General features: G+C 45.5%; 1 protein-coding gene across 1 annotated transcript; it reads right to left on the minus strand.

Moving 5' to 3' along the window:
* Positions 1-211: 211 nt before the first annotated feature.
* On the minus strand, positions 212-27,191 carry LOC148046983 (uncharacterized). The gene is given in 5 exon segments (XM_087711781.1): positions 212-1,695; positions 1,698-2,250; positions 17,306-19,199; positions 25,771-25,999; positions 27,068-27,191. Coding segments are annotated over 3 exon segments (3,105 nt in total). The 5' UTR covers positions 19,109-19,199; positions 25,771-25,999; positions 27,068-27,191; the 3' UTR covers positions 212-946.

Genomic DNA, 27,191 nt, shown 5'->3' on the forward strand with positions numbered 1-27,191 from the left:
TACACTACACCTCCAGAAGCATTCTGCAGACCAAAATTGTTGGCCTTACCTTTCAGTTCCACCCCATGGGGGTCCCGAAGTTAAGTTCTGTGATTGGGGGAAAGGGGGGGGGGCGGGCGTGATGTGGGCGGGGCCACCTTGTCCTGGGTGTGCCAGATTAATGACTTCAGCGGCCACATGTGGCCCGTAGTTTGAGGAGCCATGATTTTCAGCAATACTTTTATTAAAGATTATATGCACAGAAAGAAAGTTAATACAAACATTTGTCTGTGAATATATGAAAAAAGGGAAAAAAAACCTTCCGAAAAATATAATAGGAAAAGAAAACTTTCCCTCTTCATCCTCAGCCAGCAGATTCAACATCAAAACTTTTATCACTAAATAAACTACCAGATTCATTCTGCTCTTCACCCCATTTTCCCCTCTGTAAATCTTCAGTTCTCCCCATTGATCAACAAAGCCTAGTAAAATTTAACAGAAAACCTGGTTCCTTGACATACAACTGTAGCAACTTATGACCAGAAATCCATTCCAACTTGTGGTCATACTTCAAGGACGTCCTGTACTCTGCAAACATTAAATCTACTCCCCACATACTTATCCCCACATACTTATAAACTCTTTTGTGTAATCACTCTGGTAAATTACTAATTCTGCTTTGCGGGCAAAATAGTCTCACACTCCCAACATTTACACCTTTTTGCCTCATTGTGAATTCTCTGAGGTTCCTTTGCTTCTGTAGGAAAAACATTTACTCACACCAAATAATTGTAGGATTTTCCTTCTGTCACTGTGTGAAGTCCCTGGTAAACATTAAGATGTATTGGAAAAAAGTGTTTCCAACGTTGTTCACAACTGAAAAGATTTATCTTTGCTATGGACTTTTTGATGTTTTTTCAGCTTTGATTTACTATGAAAAGGTTTCTCACACTGCACACTTGTGAGGCTACTTTCCTGTGTGACTTCGGGTGTGTGTGCGAAGTGTTGAAGGATAGACAAAACATTTCCCACACTCCAGACATTTATATGGTTTCTCTCCAGTGTGGATTCGCTGATGCGTCACAAGAGAATCTTTCCGTGGAAAACATTTATCACATTCTGAGCATTTATGGGGCTTTTCTCCTGTATGGATTCGGCTGTGACTTATTAAGTTACATGAATGAGCAAACGCTCTCCCACAGTCTAAACATTTGTAATTTTTTTCCCCTGTGTGAGTTTTCTCATGACTTTTAAGGGCTGATGAGGTACTGTAAAATCTTCCACAGTCGTTGCATTGATGTGGCTTCTCCCCTGTGTGGGTTTTGTGATGACCCAAAAGGCCTCGCTTGTCTACAAAGCATTTCCCACATTCTTCGCATCTGTATGGCTTCTCTCCTCTGTGGAACTGCTGATGGCGTCCAAGGTGTTGTTTTTGAGAAAAGCATTTCCCACACTCCCCACATTTGAAGGGCTTCTCCCCAGTGTGGATTCTCTGATGAATCTGAACTTGGGTTGGTGAAATAAAACTTTTCCCACACTCCCCACATCTATGGGGAAGGTCCCCTTGATGCATCTTCTGGTGTGTCTGAAGTTCATAAGAAGACACAAATCGTTTCTCACATTCTGAGCATTCATAGGGTCTCTCTCCAGTGTGACGTCTCTGATGTTGCACCAGGTTTGATTTCGAGGTAAAACTTTTCCCACATTCAAGGCACTTTTCGTTTTTCTCCCTGTGTGTGTTTTCTTATGACTCCGAAGAGCTGACCTCTGCGTAAAACATTTCCCACATTCAAGACACTTTTCATTTTTTTCCCCCGTGTGTGTTTTCACATGACTCTGAAGAGTTGAACTGCTGGTGAAACAATTTCCACACTCAAAGCATTTGTAAGATTTTATTCCTGCATGAATCTTCTCATGGAGCCAAAGACCTGAGTTCTGAGAAAAGCTCTTCCCACATTCCCAACACTTGTAAGGTTTCTCCCCTGTGTGGATTCTCTCGTGGTTTCTGAGTGTGACTTTTTCACGGAAAAACTTCCCACATTCCAGACACTGATAAGGTTTCTCTCCAGTGTGGATTTTCTGATGTGAAAGAAGGTTTGACCTTCGTCCAAAGCATAAGTCACATTCCACACATTTGTAAGGTTTTAGTGTTGAGGGGCTCCTGAGATTTTTGGAGTTTTTTGTCCTTGAAGTGCTTCTCATGTCTGATGGGGGATCCAAGAGATTCCCACCCTCCATGCTTTCTGGTGCCTGATGCCTTGGGCTGAATTTCTACTATATGTTGATAGTTGCCTTTCAGGTAAATCTTTGGCCAGAGCTGTTTTCCTGCTGGTGGAACAAAAAAGATGAGAGCATTATTTCCTTTCGAGAAATAAGGAAAATCACAAAATTGTTGAGGGCCAGATGCTGACATTTGTAAAGTGTGCTGTAAAGCACTATGCATCTAACTTGAAATGCTATTTCTAATAACAACGGCAACAGTGCGGGAGGAATTGCAGTTCTTGAGCAAAGCGGTTATGTGATGTCTCAAGTAATGACCACTTTGCTCAAGAAATGAGTTTGCAGCCCAGCTGCAGTCGTAACACGAGGACTGGCTATAGGAAACGCAAAAGTCAAGGCAAAAACTTTCACTCAATTGCCGTTTTGTGAAATAAAGATAAAAACCAAATAAAGGTGAATATATGTGTCCCAGGATGAAGTTGCAAGATCCAATATGGGTCGGTCACCGGGATCATCAGAGGTTTTGTCTTTTGAGTTTTCGGAGAGCCAATCCTCGGGGAACTTCCCTCCAGCGGAGTCTGTGATGTTCTCTGTGTGTGGACCAGTGGTGGTATTCAAAAATATTTACTACCAGTTCTGTGGGCATGGCTTATTTTGTGGCGGTGGCTTGGTGGTCATGTGACTGGGTGGGCGTGGCTTGGTGGTCATGCTCCCTAAAGGGCAGAAATGAGTGAATGAGTTAACTTTTGACTTTGACAGCTGATGAGCATCCCTTAACTCAGCCTGCATGATCTCTATCGGTCAGTTTAAAGCTCAGCCTCACATATTTAATATTTAAGAATTGAACAAATGTAGCATTTTGCAGTTCGTTTAGAATTAGACAGGATAAAGTTACCAAAAAAAAGCAATGGAGCTTGCTAAAATCATTAATTAATACTAACTGCCAAAAACAAATATTAATGTTTGCATCGGTGTCCATGTAGAAACATGCGTGTTTGAGGAGTGTGTTTATGAAAATCTTTTCCCTGTTCAAGGAGACATGTTAAGAATTAAAATCCAGGATCAAAACCAGAAGTTGTTTGAGGTGAGTGTGGCTGGCAGGGCCCTTGCTCACTTTTAACAAGAAGCTGCAGAAGGGGAGACAAACTATTATGAAATGGAGAATTAACCCAGATCTTCACCTTTATGATTTGCCATCCAGCAGGACTCAGGAAGTGTGATTTTTCTATAGCAGTCTCTGTCCTGGGGGGGATGCTGCAGCCCCCCCCAACCTTCTGGAAAGCTTTAGGGGGCTGTTTCCCTCCCCAATATCTGGGACAGAGGAAGGCTGGGGCTGGAGAATTAGAGTTTGGTTGTGTTTGTGGGTGTGTCTCAGGTACCTTATTGTTTTGGTTTTCTTGATTTTGGCTTTAGAGTTGCGAGTCCCTTTTCAGAGTTGTGTTTTATAAGACAACTCTGGACACAGAGTCCAAGTTCTTGCCTTTATACAATGACCCCCTTTTACAAGTGCCCCAAGATTTATCAGCGCTTTTATGACATTCAGTCCACAATTTACAGCATAGACGTTTCCTAACGGGGCAAAGAAGCTAACTTGTGAGGTGGGTGGTTTCCATATTTGGTACTAAATAAATATAAATAAATAACTGCAGGTGATTCCTCAACTTTCAACCTTAAGTGGGTCTCTGCACATTATGGATCCAAGTCATGAATGGCTTTGGCAGGTGGGGTCCATTGAAACTGTGAAAGGTGAACCCCCATGGCTGCCTCTGCCCTCCAGCTGTGCCTGATGGGCTCTGGGCTGAAAGGGGGGACCAACCCAAACTCAGCCTCTCCCACTTGAGCTCAGAAGGGAAGGAAGGAGAGAGAATCCCACACAGGAGGGGCCACGAATAATGAAACCCCCCCCCTTTGTTGGCAGGAGGAGCTGAAGGCTGGCAGGTGGAGATGGTGTGTGTGTGTGTGTGTGCGCGCGTGTGTGTGTGAAGGAATTAGCAGTGTGAAACAGGCACACTGGGCTCTTTTCCCTACTTCCAGTTGACCTTCCGTATCTCCAGGACTGGACTTTCTTCCCAGAGAGCCTGAAATCCATAAGGAGAAAGAGCCTCCATCGGACGTGAGGAGCATCCAGGTACCAGGCGCATTGGGGGAACCAGGTGTCCGGATCAAGGGGCTCACAGGGGGCGGGAAGATGCCAGAAGCCCCACTGAGGTAGCCAATAGGAATGGCAAATCCCAGATTCTGAGCATATCAACAACTATGTCACAAAGGACAAGAGGGAACAAACCACTTCTAAAGCAAAACAGCCAGGAAAACATTGTGCTGGGGAGGGTTGGGGAGGAGATGCCGTTTCATGGAGGACGGAGAAGGAGAGAATTAACCATGGTTTGAGTAAAGTGACGAATTTAAGTGAGTCTCCTTTACTGAAGCTACAAAAACATCACAATAAATTTAGACTATTTGAAGTGATATCTCTATGGAATATAAGGTAATTGCTTCCAGATCGATAGAAATAGGCAAGAAAAATATTTAATGTCACAAGGTATATGGATAATAATGAAATATCGTAGGAAGCGACTTAACAAGAATATCCTTAAAGGGATTTAAGTGTACTCTAAATTAAAAAAATGAGAAGCTTTATTTAATAATAACCCAGGCCAGGGGTGTTTTGACCCACTTTCGTGTTTTTGAAAAGTTTTCAGGATAAAACCCTTTTCGATGCTAAAAAGATTTCTAGGGGCCCCCTCTGAGGGGGACTCACAAATGCATTGTCTCATTTCAAGCAACGGATTTTCCACACACCAAGCTCTGATGTGGTTTGTCACCCGGAAAGAGGGTCCGACCATCCGAGCACCTGGAGGTTTTCTGGAGGGCATTTTTACCTCCAGACCCAGGTAGACAGTCCAGAAAAATATTTCCCACATAATAATTGCCTTAAAAGGGGGGGATGGGGCCTTCAGCAGTTTCAGGCAGCTGCCATTGTCCCCAGACCTGGACTTCTCCCCAGGGTCACCACTGTCACTGAGAGATGCGCCCTTAATCCCCAGACTGGAGGCCTTTGCAACCTAGCTCCATTTTCTAAGCTGCATGTTCCGCACTGTTTCCAAGCAACGTGTCCCAAAGCATCTCTTAGGTTGTCCAGGAGCCCTGAAGTCGAATGCGGCCTGTGCCTGGGAATCACCAGGCCTCTCCTGCTCCCTTCAGACAACCCCACATTCCTTACCTGGGACTTTGTTTAGCGACACGTGAAATCGCTTCACAACCACAATCAGGAGTACAGCGTTGCAGTCATTGAGCCAAGCTCTCCTGTGACATCTTACTTAATGACCACTTTGCTCAACGACCAAGACTCCAATTGTGGTGGTGAGTCCAGGACAAACTACAGAAATTACCAAAAACTAAGTGACCTTCTACTGCTGCACCACAAAGAGTATTTTAAGTTATTGCACCTGTGTTTGGTTTGCCAATTGCATGGAGGCAGATAGGACAGCACTCCAGAGGGTTAACATCATTGCCCAGAGGATCATTGCTTGCCCTCTCCCTTCCTTGGGAGAGTTTTTATAGCTCCCTCTGCCTTAAGAAAGTTCAAAACCTCCTTAAATATCCATATCCAAATATCCTGGGCACTCTTTTTTTTTTTTTTAACTGTTGCCATCTGGCAGACGGTACAGGATAATAAAAAACAAGACAAATAAGCTGAAAAGCAGCTTCTATCCCAGGGCAGTAACTAGAGTGAATTCTACTGTATAGTGGGGTGCCGCAGGGTTCGGTCCTGTCCCCCTCCTATTTAACATCTACATGAAGCCACTGGGTGAAATCATACGCCGGCACGGGATTAAATACCACCAATATGCGGACAATACCCAGCTGTATCTGTCTGCCCGGTGCCAACTCAGCGAAGCGGTAGAAGTGATGTGCCAGTGCTTGGAGGCTGTCAGGGTCTGGATGGGAACGAACAAGCTTGCACTCAATCCCGACAAGACCGAGTAGCTTGTGTTTTTCCATCCCAAAGATTGGCCTTGTATTCTACCTCTCAGGCTGGGGGTGAAATTATACACCCCTCAGAGAGGGTTCGCAATTTGGGGGTCTTCCTGGATCCACAGCTGACGCTAGAACATCACTTGTCGGCTGTGACCAGGGGGGCCTTTGCCCAGGTTCTCCTGGTGCACCAATTGCGACCCTATCTGGACCGGGAGGCCCTTCGGATAGTCACTCACGCCCTCGTCACCTCAAGACTGGATTACTGTAACGCGCTCTACATGGGGCTGCCCCTGAAGAGTTTTTGAAGACTTCAGTTAGTCCAGAATGCAGCCGCACAAGCAATTGTGGGTGCACCTAGGTACACCCACGTTACACCTATTCTCCGCGAGCTGCACTGGCTTCCCATTGGTCTCCGGACACGCTTCAAGGTGCTAGTCGTTACTTTTAAAGCCCTACATGGTATCGGACCTGGCTACCTGAGAGACCGCCTCCTGCCAATTACCTCCCAGAGACCTATTAGATCCCACAGATTAGGCCTCCGGATTCCATCTGCTGGTCAATGTCGGCTGGCGACTCCCCGGGGGAGGGCCTTCTCTGTAGCTGCTCTGGTCCTATGGAACGATCTCCCCGTTGAGATCCGGACCCTTACTACCCTTCCGGCCTTCTGCAAAGTGACTAAGACCTGGCTGTTCCGGCAGGCCTGGGGCTGTTGATTTATCCAGCCCCATCTTAAGTTATGAATGTTGTCGAATTTTTAATGTTGTTTGTATCCTGTGTATCCCCCCCTTCCCTTTTTTTACCTGTAAGCCTCCCTGAGTCTTCCGAGATTGGGTGGCATACAAACCAAATAAATACAAATACAATAGTGCAATATTAATGCAATATCCGGGGTTTTCAATTCAATTGCATAGAATGCAAAGAATTTTTTTTTTATAGTTATAGTATACACCAAAGATGGCATTTAATTTTGTTGTACGAGGTGCAATGACAATAAAGTAAACTAAGGCATCACATCAGCAAAAGAGAAGGAAAAAGAGTTCAGGCTGATGTAAACAACCCATTTCTGATTCTTATCCCCTTTTCCTGCTTCTTCTCACTTTGGCTCATATGAGCCTCATCCCACCATGACTTCTCAATCGGGCCTTCCTCGTGACACTTTTTGTACATTTTATAAAATAATGTTAAAAGGGGGAGGGAAGGGGAATTGGATCAAGGAAGATAAAAACCAAACATTATGGCATCAGTCCCTGGGAAGATCCTGGAAATGATAATCAAGCATTGGATCTGCCAAAGCCTAGAAACAAACAAAGCTATTATTACAAGCCAAAGTGGGTTTGTCAAAAAGAGACCACGGCAGAAAACCTTACTGCATTCTTTGACAAAACAATAACAATTCTGTCTACATAAAATACATGGACTTCAGTGAGGCATGTGACGAAGTAGACCCCAACCTAGTTCTTGCTGGGATAAAGAAAATGTGGCACAGGATCACCACCTGGTGGATTTGTAACTGGCTGACCAACCGCATTCAAGGTATAGTCCTCAATGGAACTACATTATACCCTCACCTTGGGAGCAAAACCCATTTTTTTCTGCATTGCTCATTTGTCAAACATAGATTTAAAAAATGGACGCTTGTTCTCCAAACCAAGATTTAACCCAAGATTTGTTTACTCCCTTTTAAAGTTACCATGAAGAGGTCTCTGGGCCAATCTATGTACAATTGGGAAAGGCAGCCTCCTGCCCATCCGCTTGTTATCTAGCAGCTGCTCACAAGAACCCCCCCTCAAAACTTCCTTTGTGCTTAGGAAAACACCCACCAAGGAGGGGCTCCTACATCCCAGCCTCTTCTGCGCAACAGAAGGAAAATACAAAGTTTAGAAATTCTACCCATCTTTTAAAAGCAGGAGCAAAGTAGAGATTAGCATAAAAACAAAGGGTTTTTCGCCTTTCAGAGGAAAGAGCTCAAAGAAAGAGGATCTCTTTTGTGGCTCAAGAAAACACCAGCTCAAGTCAACTAATTTAAACTTCTTTCCTTTCCCCTCCCCGTTGCAAAGAGGTCAGAGGGTGTTAATAACACATTACAAATCCCAATAAATGTTTTAAAGCGCAATTTACACTTTTGTTTTCCAAATGCACTTGCTCAGTACGCATGCTCAGAGACCTCTGGCGGATCACAGAGAGACCTCCTGAAACAACTTACCCAAAGCTGCTTCCCGGATTCACCCAGGGAGCCTTGGCCGGGCGAGGAGGGGGCAGAGCCAGCCGAGGGACGGAGCCCCCTTTGCCCCCCTGGAGGGAAGGGAGGGATCCGCTCCTTGCAGGCAAAGCCAGAGCCGGATCTCCCCGGGAAAATCCCCGAGAAGCCGAAGAGCTGAATCCGCAGCTCCTTCCTTCCTGGCGGGGGGAAAAATCTCCTGGGAGGAGGGGCAGCCTGGAGGCCGGAGGGAGAGCAACCTTACCTGCTCCGAACGGGATCCAGGAGCCTCTCCCGAGGGATCCAGCGCCGATCCTCGCCGGGCCAAGGGAAGCAGAGATCCAGCCGATGGGAGGCGGGGGGCGGGGTTTCTGGCTCCCTCTCGGGTCCGCCTATTCCTTGAAGCTCCGCCCTTTCACCGCCTCTTCTCCTTCCCCCCTCCCTTTCAGCTAGGACCACGTGCTCCGAAACGCTTTTGTGTGTTTTTTGTGATTATTTCTTTCTCTGTGTGCGTCTGTCTGTCTGAGCGCTCTGGAAGCTGAAGCTCTGCAGATTCCCCTGAAAGAGTTGTGCAAAAAGGCCCCGTAAGAGTTGAAGTCCCTGAGGTTGGTGGTTGGTTGCTGCTCTGATGATGTTACCCAGTTGGGGCAATGAGACGTCTCCAGGGACCCCCCCATTCCCACCCTCAGCTCTTCCCCTTGACTGATTTAGGGGCCTCTGGAGTTTCTGCAGCTGGAGGAGGAGAAGATGATGATGAAGAAGAAGAAGAATCCTAACCCAGTGGGAGAGCAGCCTCGAGGGGAACTCCGTCTCCCCTCCAGTTGGGGGGGGGGCTTCCCTTGTACTACAGTGGGATGGACTTCTGGGGAACTAGGTGTCCAGATCCAGATGTTCACAGAGGGCGAGGAGATGCCTGAAGCCCCACTGAAGTAGCCAATAGGAGTCAATGGCAGATCCCGGTTTCTGAACTCATCAACAACTATGTCGCAAAGGATATTTCTATGGGATCAAGAGGGAAGAGACCACTCCCCAAGTAAAACAGCCAGGAAAACATTGTGCTGGGGGGGGGGCTGGGGCTGGGGAGGAGATGCCATTTCATGGACAAGGAGAGAAGTAAGCCTGGTTAGAGACAAGGGACGAATTTAAGTGAGTCTCCTTTACTGAAGCTACAAACACATCACATTAAATTTAGACTATTTGAAGTGATATCTCTATGGAATATAAGACTAACAGAAATAATATTGAATGTAACATGGTATATGGATAACGATGAAATATCACAGTTGATGTTGATTTTATTTATATGCCGCCCTTTTCCCCTGAAGGGGACTCAGGGCGGCTCACAACTCAACCGGGGAAGGGGGATACAAACAAGAATTTAAAACGATATAAAAAACAATGCATAATTAAAACACAACAGTCATACCAATTTGAGACGTGGGGGCAACAGTTCTTTAGCCCCAGGCCTGTCGGAACAGCCAGGTTTTAAGGGCTTTGCGGAAGACCTGGAGGGTGGTGAGGGTTCGAATCTCCACGGGGAGTTCGTTCCAGAGGGCCGGAGCAGCCACAGAGAAGGCCCTCCTCCGGGTAGTCGCCAGTCGACACTGGCCGGCGGATGGAATTCGGAGGAGGCCTAGGAGCCAAGGTGGCGCAGTGGTTAAATGCAGCACTGCAGGCTACTGCTAGATCAGCAGGTCAGCGGTTCAAATCTCACCGGCTCAGGGTTGACTCAGCCTTCCATCCTTCCGAGGTGGGTAAAATGAGGACCCAGATTGTTGGGGGCAATATGCTGACTCTCTGTAAACCGCTTAGAGAGGCCTGAAAGGCCTATGAAGCGGTATATAAGTCTACTGCTATTGCTGCTATTGCTATATAATCTGTGGGATCTAATCAGTCTATTGGAGGTAATTGGCAGCAGGCGGTCTCTCAAGTACCCAGGTCCAATTCCATGAAGGGCTTTATAAGTGACGACTAGCGCCTTGAAGCGTATCCGGAGACCAATAGGCAGCCAGTGCAGCTCGCGGAGGATAGGTGTTACGTGGGTGAACCGAGGTGCACCCACGGTCGCTCGCACGGCTGCATTCTGGACAAGCTGAAGTCGCCGAATGCTCTTCAAGGGCTGCCCCATGTAGAGCACGTTGCAGTAGTCCAGTCTACTAAAACAAATACCAAGAATATCCACAAAGGAATTTAAATACTGTTGGAAGAAATGTCCTTCTGGGTTCAGCTCCAAGTGGGGAAAAAGACACTGGAGACATGGAGGCTGTTTGGAAAGATGGTTTAATGGTGGACAGGACCACATGGCTTGAGCTCCTGAACAGAAAAGGGGGATCACATGTTTCAGATGTTGGGTGAAGAAGAAAAGAGAACAAGATGTTGAAAGTCCCTGGCTTTATACTGTCTGTTTGACCCCACCTCTTTGTTTCCTGTTCCTGTGTAAGAAATGTATTCTGATTGGTTGTCAGACTCCAATTGGGCCATGCAGGGGCAACTCATTAGGTTGTGTTTGAGTCCAGGTTTAGTTGAGCATTGCTTCTTCCCAGGTGTCCTGTGGTGAGGTGGATAAAGGGTGAATACAATCATGCCTTAATCCCATCACCCTGGAGCTGAAGGGGGGAGATCTTTGTTATGTTGAATAGACTGGCTCAGTCATTTTAATAGCAGATTTTTTTATTATTTTTTCCCTTCTACAACACCTTACAGTCATTACATCAACATTGTTGTGTCATCATATCTGTACATGTATATAATATTTCACTTCTATATTTACACACTTTGTACACAGTTCTATATATATATATATATATATATATATATATATATATATATATATATATATATATATATAAATTATATATATATATAAATTATATATATAAATTATATATATATATATATATATATATATATATATATATATATATATATATATATATATATATATATATATATATATATATATATATATATATATATATATATATATATATATATATATATATATATATATATATATATATATACTTAAAGTCACAACCCCTGGTGTATATATATATATATATATATGGCTTAATTTTATTCCTGTTTTGCAGCCATTTGTACCAATTGTTCCAAATTTCATAATATTCCGACTCTTCTTTATCTTTTAATTTCAGTGTTAATTTGTCCATCTATGCACATTAAAGAATTAGCCCATTAAAAGGTGGAGCTATTAAGAGAGAGCCTATTTCCTGCCTAAAAACATGTTTCCTCATTTCCTATCCAGGGAAATATAATAATCTGCCTTTTCAATATTTCTCAGGAAATTTCATTTTTCTAGGAGAGGGGTGGGTGCTAACTTCTTACAATACAATCTAAATTAACAGGTTAACAGAGTTGGAAGAGACCTTGTAGGTCATCTAGTCCAGCCCCCCTCCAAAAGCTGGAGACACTACATCATTTCTGACAGATCAAATTAAAAAGATGAGAAGCTTTATTTAATAACACCCAGGTCAGGGAGCTTTTACCTCACTTTACCACAATTATGACCTGCTTTTATATTTTTTTAAAAAAAGATTTCAGGATAAAACCTTTTTCGATGCTAGACAGATTTCTAGGGGGCCCCTCTGAGGGGACTCACAAATGCAGGACCACCATTGTCTCCTTTCAAGCAACGGGTTTTCCACCCACCAAGCTCTGATGTGGTTTGTCACCCGGAAAAAGTGTCCAGGAGTCTGAGCACCTGGAATGTTTCTGAAGGTGCATTTTTACCTGCAGTCCCAGGTAGACAGTCCAGAAAAATATTTCCCACATACCAAAAGGACAATTTCTTTTTCTTATTCATCCTTTGGGGTCTCCAAAGGTCTCGGTGAAATCAGTATTTTTGCAATATTCCAAGTATTTATACACTGACCCCTTTTTGCAAATGCTCCAAGGTTTATCAAGATTTCATTACAGGTAGTCCTCAAATTACGGCAAGCATTGATGGCTCACAAACCAATTCTGGCCATTGTAAAATGTTGCCCCCTCTCTCCCTATGACCACATTATGAGCACTTGGCCACCGGCTGGCTTGTATGTGATATACCCGTGGTTCACTCATGAGGCCAATGTTGAGAAAAGACACGGAAACGAGCTTTATCGGGATGACGCGACCAAGATTGGGGTCTGGAAGCCCCTTTTATTGAGATAGGACAAAGGCAGGAGGAGCAATCAGCATGTGGTTTAAGACAGCCTGTCTAAACTACAATTGCTAATCTACTGCTCAGGGAAGTTCTGTCTATATATGGTCAAATCCTGGGTGTCGTTGGGTAGGGCACATCTAGAGTGAACTATCGGGATGTTATGTTATGAACTATCAGGATGTTATGGAGTTTGTTTTTTCCTGTGTGGTTCAGCGTGGCTGCGCATGCCCTGTTATGCACTGGGCCATGGGTGACCGCCACACCTATACAAGGAGTTATATGACAACACTTGTAGGAGAAAGTTTTGCTTTTATACTTAGGAATCCTTTTTACTTACTGACGACAAAGAATGTCATAAAATGGGATGCGGTCATATGGGTGCCAGAAGTACAACTGTTATCAACCTGTGACTGGGAATCTGTTCCTAATTGTGATTCTAACTGGAGGACTAGCTGTGCCCTGGAACTTTTACAGGATTCTGGATTCTCAAGATTATATTTAAGGTGACTTGAGTAGGACAAACATTTTTCCCACACCAAACAATTGTAGGGTTTCCCTTCTCTCACCGTCTGAAGTTCTTGGTAAAAATAGAACAGAGTAGAGTAGAGTTAGAGTAGAATAGAATAGAATAGAACAGAATAGAATAGTTTATTGGCCAAGTGTGATTAGACACACAAGGAATTTGTGTTTGGTGCATATGCTCTCAATGTACTTAAAGAAAAATGAAATAGAATACATTCACCAAGAACCATAAGATATAACAGTGATAGTCGTAGGTTACTAATAGGCAATAAGATGTGACTTTTGGGGAAAAAAATATTTCCTGCATTGTTCACAATGGAAGAGATTTATCTCTGCTATGGACTTTCTGATGCCTTTTTAGCTTTGATTTACAGTGAGGTTTCTCACACTCTGTGAGAAAGGCAATTGTGTGTGCGATCTCAGGTGTGCCTGCAAAATACTGAATGGTGGGTGGAGCATTTCTCACAATCTTTTTTCTACACTGTCCTGTATCTTGCTGAGGTGTCACAAAGTACTTTTTTCAGAAAAAAGTTTTGCACTCAGGCAGAGAATGAGTTCAGCAGCTCTGCTTTCTCTCTGCTGCCTGTTACTTCTTTGCAATTTTCTTTCTTTAGTGGACCGACTGTTGCCTTGATTTGGGGTACCCCCAATTCCGAAGTTCCAGGTGAACGCTCCCTTCCCCTCCCCCCCCCATCCAGACCCACAGATGCCGCCTCTAGGGCTGGGAGCATCTGTGTATTTCTCATCTCTCTTTGGGGGCGCTTGTGGGGCAGCATCCATGGGATGGAAACTGTGCACGGAGAGACTCAACCTGGGAATAAGGACGAACTTTCTGACAGGGAGAGCAATCAACCAATAGAACAGCTTTTGCCATCGGAGGTTGTGGGAGCTTCATCACTGGAGGCTTTCAAGAAGAGACCAGACTGCCATCTGTCAGAAATGGTGCAGGGTCTCCTGCTTGGGTGGGGGTTGGGCTAGATGATCTACAAGATCCCTTCCAAGTGTGTTAATCTGCATCTGTATCTGGCTCTGGTGGGATCCCCCCCCCCCATGCTGCTGGTGGAGGCACTAGCCCAGATCCCTGGAAGAGCGAAGGGGGGAAGGAGACACCCAGTAAGGAGGGGGATCCTCTGGGGAAGAGGCGGAGCAGGGAGGGGCCCTCATTGCTCCTGGGGGAAGGAGGGGGGAGAAAGAGGCGGGTATGTCAGTAGTGGGGAATGGGGTGGGGGTGGGGTAAGAGAGGTGGGAACCTGCAGGAGCCTCCCTCTTGCCCAATTTCCCTGGGCTGGACAAAGAGGAGGCTCTCCCCCCTTCCACTTCCCTAGTAGCCCAGATGAGGCAGGGGTAGCGGAAAGGCAGCTCATGTGGGATAAAAATATGACCACACACACACAAACACACACACCAGTGGCTGTGAGCCCAAAGTTTCTTGCATCAAGAGAGGAAGGAGACGGAAAGGAAGAGGGAAAGAGGGAAACTCAGGCATTTTCTGGCCTGAATCCACAAACTGCACCAAAAGTATAAAAAAAAAAAGATGCTTTTTTGGCAAAAGTGTTTCCGCAACGTCAGTTTTCCTTCTGAATCTCCATTTATTTCAGTGCGAGAAGAGCTGAGCTTTTATTCCCTTCTTGGGGGAAGAGTCTGAATTTGAGGAAAAGACCCAGAACCCCCCACCACATCATCCCCCATTGGTGATTCAGAACCTGGATGGGAAGTGGGAACTCAGGGAGAAAAATATTGGGGGGGGGTTGCTCCCCTAAATTGACTCCCCAAAACTATCCCTTTTGTGGAACTATCCCTTTGAGATGGCCCTGGGGGGGGGGGCTGCAGGGGACAGAGAAGAGACCTGAACCCCAAATTCATGCAAGGGCAGATAGTAACACTTTGGTTGTGGGGAGAAGAAAAGTTGGGTATAACCAGGGAATCTGGGGGTCCCCTTCTCAGAACCCCCAGGACGCCACTTCAGGTATACTACCCCCCCCCCCCCCAGATAATCTTCCAGGCAGTCTCTGCCTCCCCCCCATTGGTTAACTTCTAAAAAAAGCTCAGGACCAGCTACTGCTGGGAACTTCCTCCCCCCCCCCCCGACTGAGATGGAAGGAGCCCCAAAACTCTGCTTCTCTTCCCAAAGGTTCATTTCCCCCCAAAAGGCAAACTGGACTTTTTGGGGACTTGAAAATGTTTCGCTTCTCACCTAAGAAGCTTCTTCAGTTCTGACTGACTGGGAAGGGGGAGAAAGGAAGGATTGTGTCTCAAAGGAGAAGCCCATCAGGAGGAGAGGTCCATCTGCTCCTGAAAAGCCCTGGGTGGCTCTTTCTGGGACAGCCACGTCCACCTTCTGGACAGAGAGGAGCCCTGGATGGAGAGAAGGGCCAAAGCGGCCATCTTTGCCAAAATGAGGAGCCCCCCCACAACAGAGGGAGGGTGGAAAGGAGCCCCCCCTCCTACGGTCTACAACAGGGTCCTTTCAGCAGCCTCAGGAAGGCTCCGCACCCCTTTGCACCCTGATTCAGAACCAAAGGACTGCAAGGAATATCAATCCTTCCATCCTCCACCACTCAGTCAGAACTGGAGAAGCTTCTGGGATGAGAAGGGAAATGTTTTCGGGGGGGGGGGGGAACCAAGAAAGTCCAATTTCCTTTTGGAAAAGCATCTTAGGGACAACCATGACCTGGAGGATGGAGGTTCTCCATAGAGACCCCTGGCTCCACTTTCCCCTTCTGAAATCTCAGCACACACAGCCTGGACTGGTGGAGACCCTAAAAGACCTTAAGGGGCCATCTAGTCCACCCCTCCAGACACACAGAGAAAGGGAGATTCCAGTTGAGAGTCATTGGGGGGGGGCACAAAAGGAAGCTCACACTGCCCTCTGGTTCTGGCATGAAGGAGCTCCCTGAATACCCCCCTGAAGCTGCAACCCCCCCCCCAAAATAGAAAACCTTCCTCTCTCACCTTGTTTTTTTTTGGGAGGGGGCTGAGTTGTCCTTCCAAACTCCCCCTTTAGCAAAGGGTGGTAGGGCCCCTCCCTGTGAGATGGTCTTGGGGGGGGGAGGCTATTTGGGAGGGGGACAGGAAAGAGGCCATGAAAACCATTCAAATAAAGCTAGTGGGGATGAAGATTTGGGGGGGGGGAAATGGAGAAAAGTTTGGGGTATCCAGGGAAGGTGGGGGCTGAAGGGCTGGAAGAGCTCAGGATTATGGGTGTAGGTATCCTTATTGTGGCCCCCTCCCCAGATCCCCCCCCACAAGGAAGAGGGAGAGAGAAGCAGGAATATTACTTTCCTTGCAGCCCAGAGAACGCCTGGGGGTCTCTTCCCTTCCCTCGTATTTCCTGCCACTTTTGGGGGGCAAAGAGGCCCCAGGGGGATCCAAGGTTCCCTCCAGAGCGTTAGGCGGACTGCTGGACCAGTTGAACGTCTGCCTGCCTTTTTCCACCCTGGGAAGATGGAGGAGGTCGATCAGGAAGCACCTCCCCTTCCCCTAATTTTCCTCCCCCTTCCAGACCCCCCCCCACACACCAAAGGTGCACCCCTCTGGAACGGACACTTCCCCATCTCTCCTCTAGGGGGCGTCTTCCAGTAGCCTCTTGCATCAGGTTTCTCGCCCCTCCTGAGAAGCGTGGCTCCACCTTCTAGTAGCTGCTGGGAACCATGGGCCCTGGACTCAGTGAAGGCCTTCCTCCTCCTCCTCCTCCTCCCTTCCGCCCATTTCCTCATCCAGTGAAGTCCGAGAAGTTCCTCAGCCCACTTTGGCTGCACAAATATGTCACAATCTGACTGCCATTTTGTGTGTTGCAACCCCCCCCCAGTCCATCTCCTGAAAAAGGCCCTCTTGGTTATTTTGAACAATACTTTTATTAAGGATTATATGCACGGAAAGAAAGTTAATACAAATATGTGTGTGTGAATATAGGAGAAAGACAATGAAAAAAGCGAAAAAAATCCCTCCCAAAAAGATAATAGGAAAAAGAAAAGTTTCCCTCTTCATCCTCAGCCAGCAGATTCAACAACAAAACTATTACCACTAAATAAACCACCAGATTCATTCCACCCTTCACCCCATTTTCCCCTCTCTAAATTTTCAGTCCTCCCCATTGATCAACAAAGCCTAGTAAAAAATAATGGAAGTATTTGGTTCCTTGACTTACGACTGTAGCAACTTAAGATGTTAAGATGTGACTTAATGTTGGGGGGGGAAAGTGTTCCCAACATTGTTCACAACTGAAGAGATTTATCTCTGCTATGGACTTGTTGGTGCTTTTTAAGCTTTCCTTTACTACAAAAAGCTTTCTCACACTCTGTGCACTTGTGAGGCTATTCTCTTGTATGACTTTGGGTGTGGATGCGAAAGGTTGAAGAATGGGCAAAACATTTTCCACACTCCAGACATTTATATGGTTTTTCTCCAGTGTGGATTCGTTGATGCATCACAAGAGAATCTCTCCGTGGAAAACTATTATCACACTCTGAGCATTTGTAAGGTTTCTCTCCTGTATGGATTCGGCTGTGACTTCTAAGGGAAGATGAATAAGCAAATGCTTTCCCATAGTCTAAACATTTGTAGCTTTTTTCCCCTGTGTGAGTTTTCTCATGACTTCTAAGGGCTGATGATGTACGATAGAATTGTCCACAGTCGTTGCATTGATGCGGCTTCTCCCCTGTGTGGATTTTATGATGACCCAAAAGGCCTTGCTTGTCTGCAAAGTAATTTCCACATTCTTCGCATCTGTATGGCTTTTCTCCTGTGTGGAACCTTTGATGCCTTCCAAGATATTGTTTTTGAGCAAAGCATTTTCCACATTCCCCACATTTGAAGGGTTTCTCCCCCGTGTGGATTCTCTGATGAATCTGAACTTGGGATGGCGAAATAAAACTTTTCCCACACTCCCCACATTTATGGGGAAGGTCCCCTTGATGCCTCTTCTGGTGTGTCTGAAGTTGATAAGGATCCACAAATCGTTTCTCACATTCTGGGCATTCATAGGGTTTCCCTCCGGTGTGACGTCTCTGATGTTGCGCCAGGTTTGATTTCGAGGTAAAACTTTTCCCACATTCGAGGCACTTTTCGTTTTTCTCCCCTGTGTGTATTTTCTGATGAGTCAAAAGACCTGAACTCCAGGTGAAACATTTCCCACACTCAAAGCACTTGTATGGTTTGATTCCTGCATGAGTCTTCTCATGGCCCAAAAGATTTGATTTGCAAGAAAAGCTCTTCCCACATTCCCAACACTTGTAAGGCTTCTCCCCTGTGTGGATTCTCTCGTGGATTCTGAAAGTGGATTTTTCACGGAAACATTTCCCACATTCCAGGCATTGATAAGCTTTCTGTCCAGTGTGGATTTCTTGATGCATCACAAGAGAATTTTTCTGTGAAAAACTTTTATCACACTCTGAGCATTTGTACGGTTTCTCCCCTGTGTGGATTCTCCGATGAATCTGAACTTGGGATGGCGAAATAAAACTTTTCCCACACTCCCCACATTTATGGGGAAGGTCCCCTTTATGTCTCTTCTGGTGTGTCTGAAGTTCATAAGAAGACACAAATCGTTTCTCACATTCTGGGCATTCATAGGATCTCTCTCCGGTGTGAAGTCTCTGATGTCGCACCAGGCTTGATTTCGAGGAAAAATATTTCCCGCATTCGAAGCACCTGTCATTTTTCTCCCCTGTGTGTGTTTTCCGATGACTCCGAAGACCTGAACTCTGGGTGAAACATTTTCCACACTCAAAGCACTTGTATGATTTGATTCCTGCATGGATCTTCTCATGGGCCAAAAAATTTGACTTCCAAGAAAAGCTCTTCCCACATTCCCAACACTTGTAAGGTTTCTCCCCTGTGTGGATTCTCTCTTTGATGTCTCTTCCAGAGAAGGATTTTTCACCCTTCAATCCTTGACTGGATCCACTTCTCACATGGACCTTCCTGTGGGTCAAAAGGAGGGACCTGCGAGCAAAGGATTCCCCACACTCTAAGCATTCATGGGTTTTTTTCGCTGTTCTTGGAGGGCTGTTTGAGTCTGGTGGGGGATCCAAGAGTTTCCCACGCTTCATGCTGGCCCTTTGGCTGCTTCCTGGGGCTGAATTTCTACTATCTCTTGTTTGTTGCCTTGCGGGTAAACTTTTGGTCACAGCTGTTTTCCTGCTGGTGGAACAAAAAAGAAGATGAGAACATTATTTCCTTTCGAGAAACAGGAAAAAAATCACAAAATTGTTGAGGGCCAGATGCCGTCATTTGTAAAGTGTTCAGAGAATGCTGTAAAGCATTATGTATCTAAGTGCTACTGCTAATAACAAGGGTCCTCAAACTATGGGCTGTGGGCTGCATATGGCCCGCCAAAGCCATTAATTCGGCCCGCACAGGACCACGAGGCTGCCCCGCCCACATCGGCCCACTCACCCTTTCGCCGAGTGCAGAATTTACCTTCGTGAGTCCCATGGGCTGGAACTGGAAGGCAAGACCAACAATTTTGGCCTGCAGAGAGGTTCTGGAGGCAGGGGAGGTGAAAAACAGGGTACACAGATGCCCCAGTCCAAAATCCCAGCCGCTTTTGCCCAAACCCTGAGCCGTTTTAACCCATTTTGTCCTGCAGAGACATTCTGGAGGCAGGGTAGGTGAAAAATGGAGAGCACAGATGCCCCTGGAGGCAAAGAAACTGGGCCTTCTTCACCCATTTTTGACCTGCAGAATGCTTCTGGAGGTTGGGGAGATGAAAAACGGAGTGCAGAGATGCCCCAGGAGGCAAAAAAATGGGCTAGTTTAGCCCATTTCTGGCCTGCAGAGATGTTCTGGAGGCGGGGGAAATAAAAAAAGGGGTGCATGGATGCCTGGGAGGCGGGGAAAGTAAAAAAAGGGGGGAGGTCAAAAATGGCTTGTCAGCCTCTGCTTTGCTATCGCTTCGGCTGCCATGAAACGGGGAGGGAGGGCATGGTATTTGGGAGGGGTTACTCATTGTGCTGGAGGAAGGTTCTGGAGTTCACCGACTGATCGTACTACGCATGCGTGGGTGTTTCCCGCCAGGACTAACGGCACTGACATTCCATCTTTGTGATGCCTTTTGAAGTTATCTCACACCTGACACTTGGAAGAATTATGATTGGGCTGGAACTGTGATGCCAAGGGGTGGGGAATGGGCTATTCTATATATCAATTGCTTTCGCGCCTAAATAATCAGACTTCGCTTCGCTATTGCCTTTAATCATTCTTAATTAGTAAAAGTACACTTGATTTCCACACATGGAGTCTTGTGGTCTTTCTTTCCTAATTAATTAATGGAGAGGTGCTGACATGGGTCCATTTTTGACCTCCTCCTCCCCCAGAAGATATTCAGAGAAACAGAGAGAGACAGAGAGGAAGAGAGACAGAGGCAGAGATAGACAGAGAAAGAAAGAGAAAAAGGGGGGGGGGAGAGAGAAAGAGAGAGACAGGAAGAGGGAGAGAAGGGAGAGAAAAAGACAGAGGGATTGAGAGAAAGAGAAGGAGAGAGAGAGAGAGAGAGAGAAAACAAGAGAGAGATTTCGCAAGGTACTTGGGGCTGAGAAGAATTGCTGCAAATGTGGAAGTGGGCCACTAGACTCCTAGGGAACTGAAAAAAATGGTGTAGTAAAAAGAAAAGTCAACCAAAAGAGCAACATGCAAACAAAAGCAAATAAAACACCCTGAGGTGCAAAAAAATAAAATAAAGTTTATTTTGTGTGCATTAATCTCTTAAATTGGCCACACCCACGCAGTCGCATACCCAGTTCCTGCAACCGTTCTTCATATGTTTTACTCTACAATCCCCTCATCATCTTTGTTGCTCTTCTCTGCAATTTTTCTAGAATCTCCACAACCTTTTTACATTGTGGTGACCAAAACTGGATGCAGCATTCCAAGTGTGGCCTTACCAAGGCCTCATAAAGTGGTATTAACTCTTCACGTGATCTTGATTCTATCCCTCTGTTTATGCAGCCTAGAACTGTGTTGGCTTTTTTGGCAGCTGCTGCACATGGATGGTTCATATTTAAATGGTTGTCCACTAGGACTCCAAGATCCCTTTCACAGTTACTATTATTGAGCAAGGTACCACCTATACTGTACCTGTGCATTTCGTTTTTGTTGCCTCAATGTAGAACTTTACTCTTTTCACCATTGAATTTCATTTTATTAGATAGTGCCCAATGTTCAAGTTTGGCAAGATCCTTCTGTGTCTTAAGCCTATCTTCTGGAGTGTTGGCTAGTCCTGCCAGCTTGGAGCCATCTGCAAATTTGATGTTCCTCATTGATCCCCTCACTCGTCCAAATCATTGTTGAAGATGTTGAAGAGTACTGGGGCTAAAACAGAGCCTTGGGGTACTCCACTGCATACTTTCATCCATGAAGATGCAGTTCCATTGAGGACTATACGTTGAGTGCGGTTGGTCGGCCAGTTACGAATCCATCTGGTGGTGATGCTGTCTAACCCACATTTTTCTACTTTTATCTAGTAGGAGGTTATGGCCTACCTTATCAAATGCCTTACTGAAGTCCAAGTAAATTATATTGACGTCATTCCTCTGGTCCACTAATTTTGGCAATTTGTCAAAGAATACAGTAAGATTAGTCTGGCATGATGTGTTTTTGATAAACCCTTCTTGGCTTTTGGTTATTACTCTGTTTACTTCTAGGTGTTTGTTGATTCATTGCTTATCTTTTCCAGAATCTTCCCTGGTATTATGGTCAGGCTGATAGGTCTGTAGTTTCCTTGATCTATTTTTTCCCATTTTTGAAGATGGGAACCACATCAGTGCTTTTCCAGTCCTCTGGCAGTTTCCTGGTGCTCCAGGATCTCTGAAAGATATAGTTCAGTGGTTCTGTGATCTCATCTGGCAATTCCTTCAGAACCCTGGGGTGTAATCCATCCGGTCCTGGTGATTTGAACTCGTCTAGGGTAGACAGGTGCTCACTTAACATTTTCTTCCCTATTTCAACTTGTGTTCCTAATCTGTTTTTTTGTGGTGCTGTTTTTAATAGGATGAATGTAAGAATTCAAATCCACAATCAGGACCAGAATTTGTTCAAGGTGAGTATCCTCAACTTAGAGCATAGATGTTTGCCAACAGGGGAAATAAGTAACTGGTGATGTGGGTGGTTTCTATATTATATAATAAATATAAATAAATATCTACAGACTTTCAACCTTAAGTGTGTCCCTGCACATTATGGAACCAGGTCATGAATAGCTTTTGTGGGTGGGGTCCATTGTAACTCTGAAACGGTGCAGCTGGAGGACTGCCTGAGGTGAACCCCCATGGCTGCCTCTGCCCTCCAGCTGTGCCTGATGAGCTCTGGGCTGAAAGGGGGGACCGACCCAAACTTAGCCTCTCCCACTTGGAGCTGAGAAGGGAAGGAAGGACAGAGCCCCACACAGGAGGGGCCACAAATAATAAAAACCCCTTTGTTGGCAGGAGGAGCTGAAGGCTGGTAAATGGACATGGTGTGTGTGTGTGTGTGAATTAGCAGCATTAAATGGCAGAATGGGCCCCTTTCTCCTACTTTCAGTTGACCTTCTGTAGGGGCTCACAGTGGGCAGGAAGATGCCAGAAGCCCCACCGAAGAAGCCAATAGGAGTCCGGCAGATCCCAGATTTTGAGCCCATCAACCACTAAAGGAGCATTTCTGGGGCATCAAGAGGGAAGAGACCACTTTCAAAGCAAAACAGCTAGGAAAACATTGTGCTGGGTAGGAGATGCCATTTCATGGAGGACGGAGGAGAAGAAGGAGAGAATTAACCATAGAGTAAAGTGACAAATTTAAGGGAGTCTCCTTTACTGAAGCTACAAAAACATCACAATAAATTTAGACTATTTGAAGTGATATCTCTATGGAATATAAGGTAATTGCTTCCAGATCGATAGAAATAGGCAAGAAAAATATTTAATGTCACAAGGTATATGGATAATAATAAAATACCACAGTAAGAGACTTAACAAGAATATTTCAATGTCCCATATTTTTCAGAATATAAGACGCACCGGAGTATAAGACGCACCAAGGTTTTGAAGAGGCAATTTTTTTTAAAAAAGTAGGTAGGTAGATAGAGAGATAGAGAAAGAGAAATACAATAGGGAAAGAGAGTGTGTGGTAGATATGTAGAGGGATAGAGAGAGAAAAATAGAAAGATATAGAGAAAAATACAGTAGATAGGTAGGGAGAGAGAGTAGGTAGATAGGTATATAGAGGGATAGAGAGAGAGGGAGGGAGAGAGAGAGAGAGAGAGAGAAATATAGTAGGGAGGGAGGGAGGGAGAGAGAATAGGTAGGTAGGGAGATGTTTCCAAGTGTGTTTATCCATGTGCTGGAGAAGGAAATCGCTGACAATCTGTAGCACCTAAGACTTTGTTTCTGCTGGCACAGCACTTGAGCAATGTAATTCTCATCAATCAGATAAAAAGCTTTCCAAAGGGGGGGGGAGTTTTTGCAGTCTGCAAACCTCCCCAAAAGGGGCCCGTTTATTTATTTTTTTAAAGGTATGAATAGCGCGGGGGGGGGGGGGGGCTTGCAGAGTGCTCCTGTGGGGTGGGGGGCAAAAACAAGCAAAAAACGGCCCATTTTCCCCTCTTTCTGCCCTCCCCAGCCCCCAGAAGCTCTCTGAAAGCCTCCCTAAGGGTATGCACGGCCATTTGGGTGAAGGGATCGGGGTTTCAGGAGGCAAAAAATGCTGTATTTGGTGTATAAGATGCACCCAGATTTTCAGCCTCTTTTTTTGAGGAAAAAAGGTGCGTCTTATACTCAGAAAAAAATACAGTAATCTAAAGAGATGAGAAGCTTTATTTAATAGCACCCAGCCCAGGGAGCATTTTTCTTTATCATGATTTTGACCAGCTTGTGTGTTTTTTGAAAAGATTTCAGGATCAAACCCTTTTCGATGCTAAAAAGATTTCTAAGGGCCCCCTCTGAGCGGACTCACAAATGCAGGACAACCATTGTCTCATTTCAAGCAACGGATTTTCCACACACCAAGCTCTGATGTGGTTTGTCACCCGGAAAGAGGGCCTGACCATCCGAGCACCTGGAGGTTTTCTGGAGGGCATTTTTACCTCCAGACCCAGGTAGACAGTCCAGAAAAATATTTCCCACATAATAATTGCTTTAAAAGGGGGGATGGGGCCTTCAGCAGTTTCAGACAGCTGCCATTGTCCCCAGACCTGGACTTCTCCCCAGGATCACCACTGTCACTGAGAGATGCGCCCTTACTCCCCAGACTGGAGGCCTTTGCAACCTAGCTCCATTTTCTAAGCTGCATGTTTCGTACTGTTTCCAAGCAACGTGTCCCAAAGCATCTCTTAGGTTGTCCAGGAGCCCTGAAGTCGAATGCGGCCTGTGCCTGGGAATCACCAGGCCTCTCCTGCTCCCTTCAGACAACCCCACATTCCTTACCTGGGACTTTGTTTAGCGACACGTGAAATTGCTTCACAACCACAATCAGGAGTACAGCGTTGCAGTCATTGAGCCAAGCTCTCCTGTGACATCTTACTTAATGACCACTTTGCTCAACGACCAAGACTCCAATTGTGGTGGTAAGTCCAGGACAAACTACAGAAATTACCAAAAACTAAGTGACCTTCTACTGCTGCACCACAAAGAGTATTTTAACTTACTGCACCTGTGTATGGTTTGTCAATTGCACAGTGACAGATAGGACAGCACTCCAGAGGGTTTAACATCATTGCCCAGAGGATCATTGCTTGCCCTCTCCCTTCCTTGGGAGAGTTTTTATAGCTCCCTCTGCCTTAAGAAAGTTCAAAACCTCCTTAAATATCCATATCTCATCCTGGGCACTCTTTCTTTTTAACTATTACAATCTGGCAGATGGTACAAGATAATAAAAACAAGGACAAATAGGCTGAAAAACAACTTCTATCGCAGGGCAGTAACTAGATTGAATTCTACTGTATAGTGTAATATTAATGCAATATCAGGGGGTTTCAATTCAGTTGCATAGAATGCAAAGGATGAGTGTTTTTGTTTTATTTTATATAATAGTTATAATATACACTGAAGATGGCATTTAATTTTGTTGTACGAGGTGCAATGACAATAAAATAAACTAAGGCATCACATAAGCAAAAGAGAAGGAAAAAGAGTTCAGGCTGATGTAAACAACCCATTTCTGATTCTTATCCCCTTTTCCTGCTTCTTCTCACTTTGGCTCATATGAGCCCCATCCCACCATGACTTCTCAATCCGGCCTTCCTCGTGACACTGTACATTTTATAAAATAAAGATTAAAAAAGGGGGAATTGGATCAAGGAAATTAAAAGCCAAACATTATGGCATCATTCCCTGGAAAAGATAATCAAGCATTGGATCTGCCAAAGCCTAGAAACAAACAAAGCTATTATTACAAGCCAACATGGGTTTGTCAAAAAGGGCAGAAAACCTTATTGCATTCTTTGACAAAACAATAACAATTCTGTCTACATAGAATACGTGGACTTCAGTGAGGCATGTGAAAAAGTAGACTGCAACCTAGTTCTTGCCGGGATAAACAAAATGTGGAATAGGATCACCACCTGGTGGATTTGCAACTGGCTGACCAACCGCATTCAAGGTATAGTCCTCAATGGAACTACATTATGCCCTCACCTTGGGAGTAAAACCCATTTTTTCTGGATTGCTCATTTGTCAAATATAGATTTTGAAAAATGGACGCTTGTTCTCCAAACCAAGATTTTACTCAAGATTTGTTTACTCACTTTTAAAGTTACCATGAAGAGGTCTCTGGGCCAAGGCCAGGTATGACCCTCACTGCTGACCGGTTTGGTTTCTCCTTAATCTATTGGCCCTTTTTGTGCAGGAAGCCGCTTCTCCACCCAGGCCACAATTTCCGAATTCTCTAGAACGGAGTCCTGGCCAAAGGTTGGTGGATCACAATCCAGGAACTTTCTCCTTTGTGGGGTTCACAGCCACATCCTCACTGGTCTCCTGCAAAGAGAAATGAAAAAAAAAAGGCTCAGATGCCAACAGTGATATTGAACATAATCCGGAAGTGATCTGGATTCTGGAGCCAAAAATAAGAGTATTGGATCAGGATACAAAATAATGGAGATAGATTCAAGAAGATCCGAATAAGACAAAATGAAAGAAAGGCTGAAGTCCAACAGGGGCCAAAGCATAATTGTGCCTAGGAAATCTCAGTGGAAGATGGGGCAGAGCATGTGTGAAAAGGGCTGATCTTTCCTGGTCTTTTTAGAGGCTGCAAAGCAATCAAGATTCCAGTTAGGAATTTATGGAATGTATAGGAATCTATGTACAATTGGGAAAGGCAGCCTCCTGCCCATCCACTTGTTATCTAGCAGTTGCTCACAAGACCCCCCCCCTCAAAACTTCCTTTGTGCTTAGGAAAACACCCACCAAGGAGGGGCTCCTACATCCCAGCCTCTTCTGGGCAACAGAAGGAAAATACAAAGTTTAGAAATTCTGCCCATCTTTTTAAAGCAGAAGCAAAGTAGAGATTAGCATAAAAACAAAGGGTTTTTCGCCTTTCAGAGGAAAGAGCTCAAAGAAAGAGGATCTCTTTTGTGGCTCAAGAAAACATCAGCTCAAGTCAACTAATTTAAACTTCTTTCCTTTCCCCTCCCCGTTGCAAAGAGGTCAGAGGGTGTTAATAACACATTACAAATCCCAGTAAATGTTTTAAAGCGCAATTTACACTTCTTTTTTTTCCAAATGCACTTGCGGGATACGCATGCTCAGAGACCTCGTGATCTGACGGATCAGAGTGACCTTCTGAATCAACTTACTCAAAGCTCCTCCCCGGATTCACCCAGGGAGCCTTGGCCGGGCGAGGAGGGGGCAGATCCAGCGGATCCCCTTTGCCCCCCTGGAGGGAAGGGAGGGATCCGCTCCTTGCAGGCAAAGCCAGAGCCGGATCTCCCCGAGAAAATCCCGGAGAAGCCGAAGAGCGGAATCCGCAGCTCCCTCCTTCCTGGCGGGGGGAAAGATCTCTTGGGAGGAGGGGCAGCCTGGAGGCCGGAGGGAGAGCAACCTTACCTGCTCCGAACGGGATCCAGGAGCCTCTCCCGAGGGATCCAGCGCCGATCCTCGCCGGGCCAAGGGAAGCAGAGATCCAGCCGATGGGAAGCGGGGGGGGGCGGGGTTTCTGGCTCCCTCTCGG

Source organism: Thamnophis sirtalis, unplaced genomic scaffold (genome assembly GCF_051295495.1).
Source record: "Thamnophis sirtalis isolate CommonGarterSnake01/CBP01778 unplaced genomic scaffold, rThaSir2_p1.2 scaffold_3, whole genome shotgun sequence".
NCBI lineage: Eukaryota > Metazoa > Chordata > Lepidosauria > Squamata > Natricidae > Thamnophis > Thamnophis sirtalis.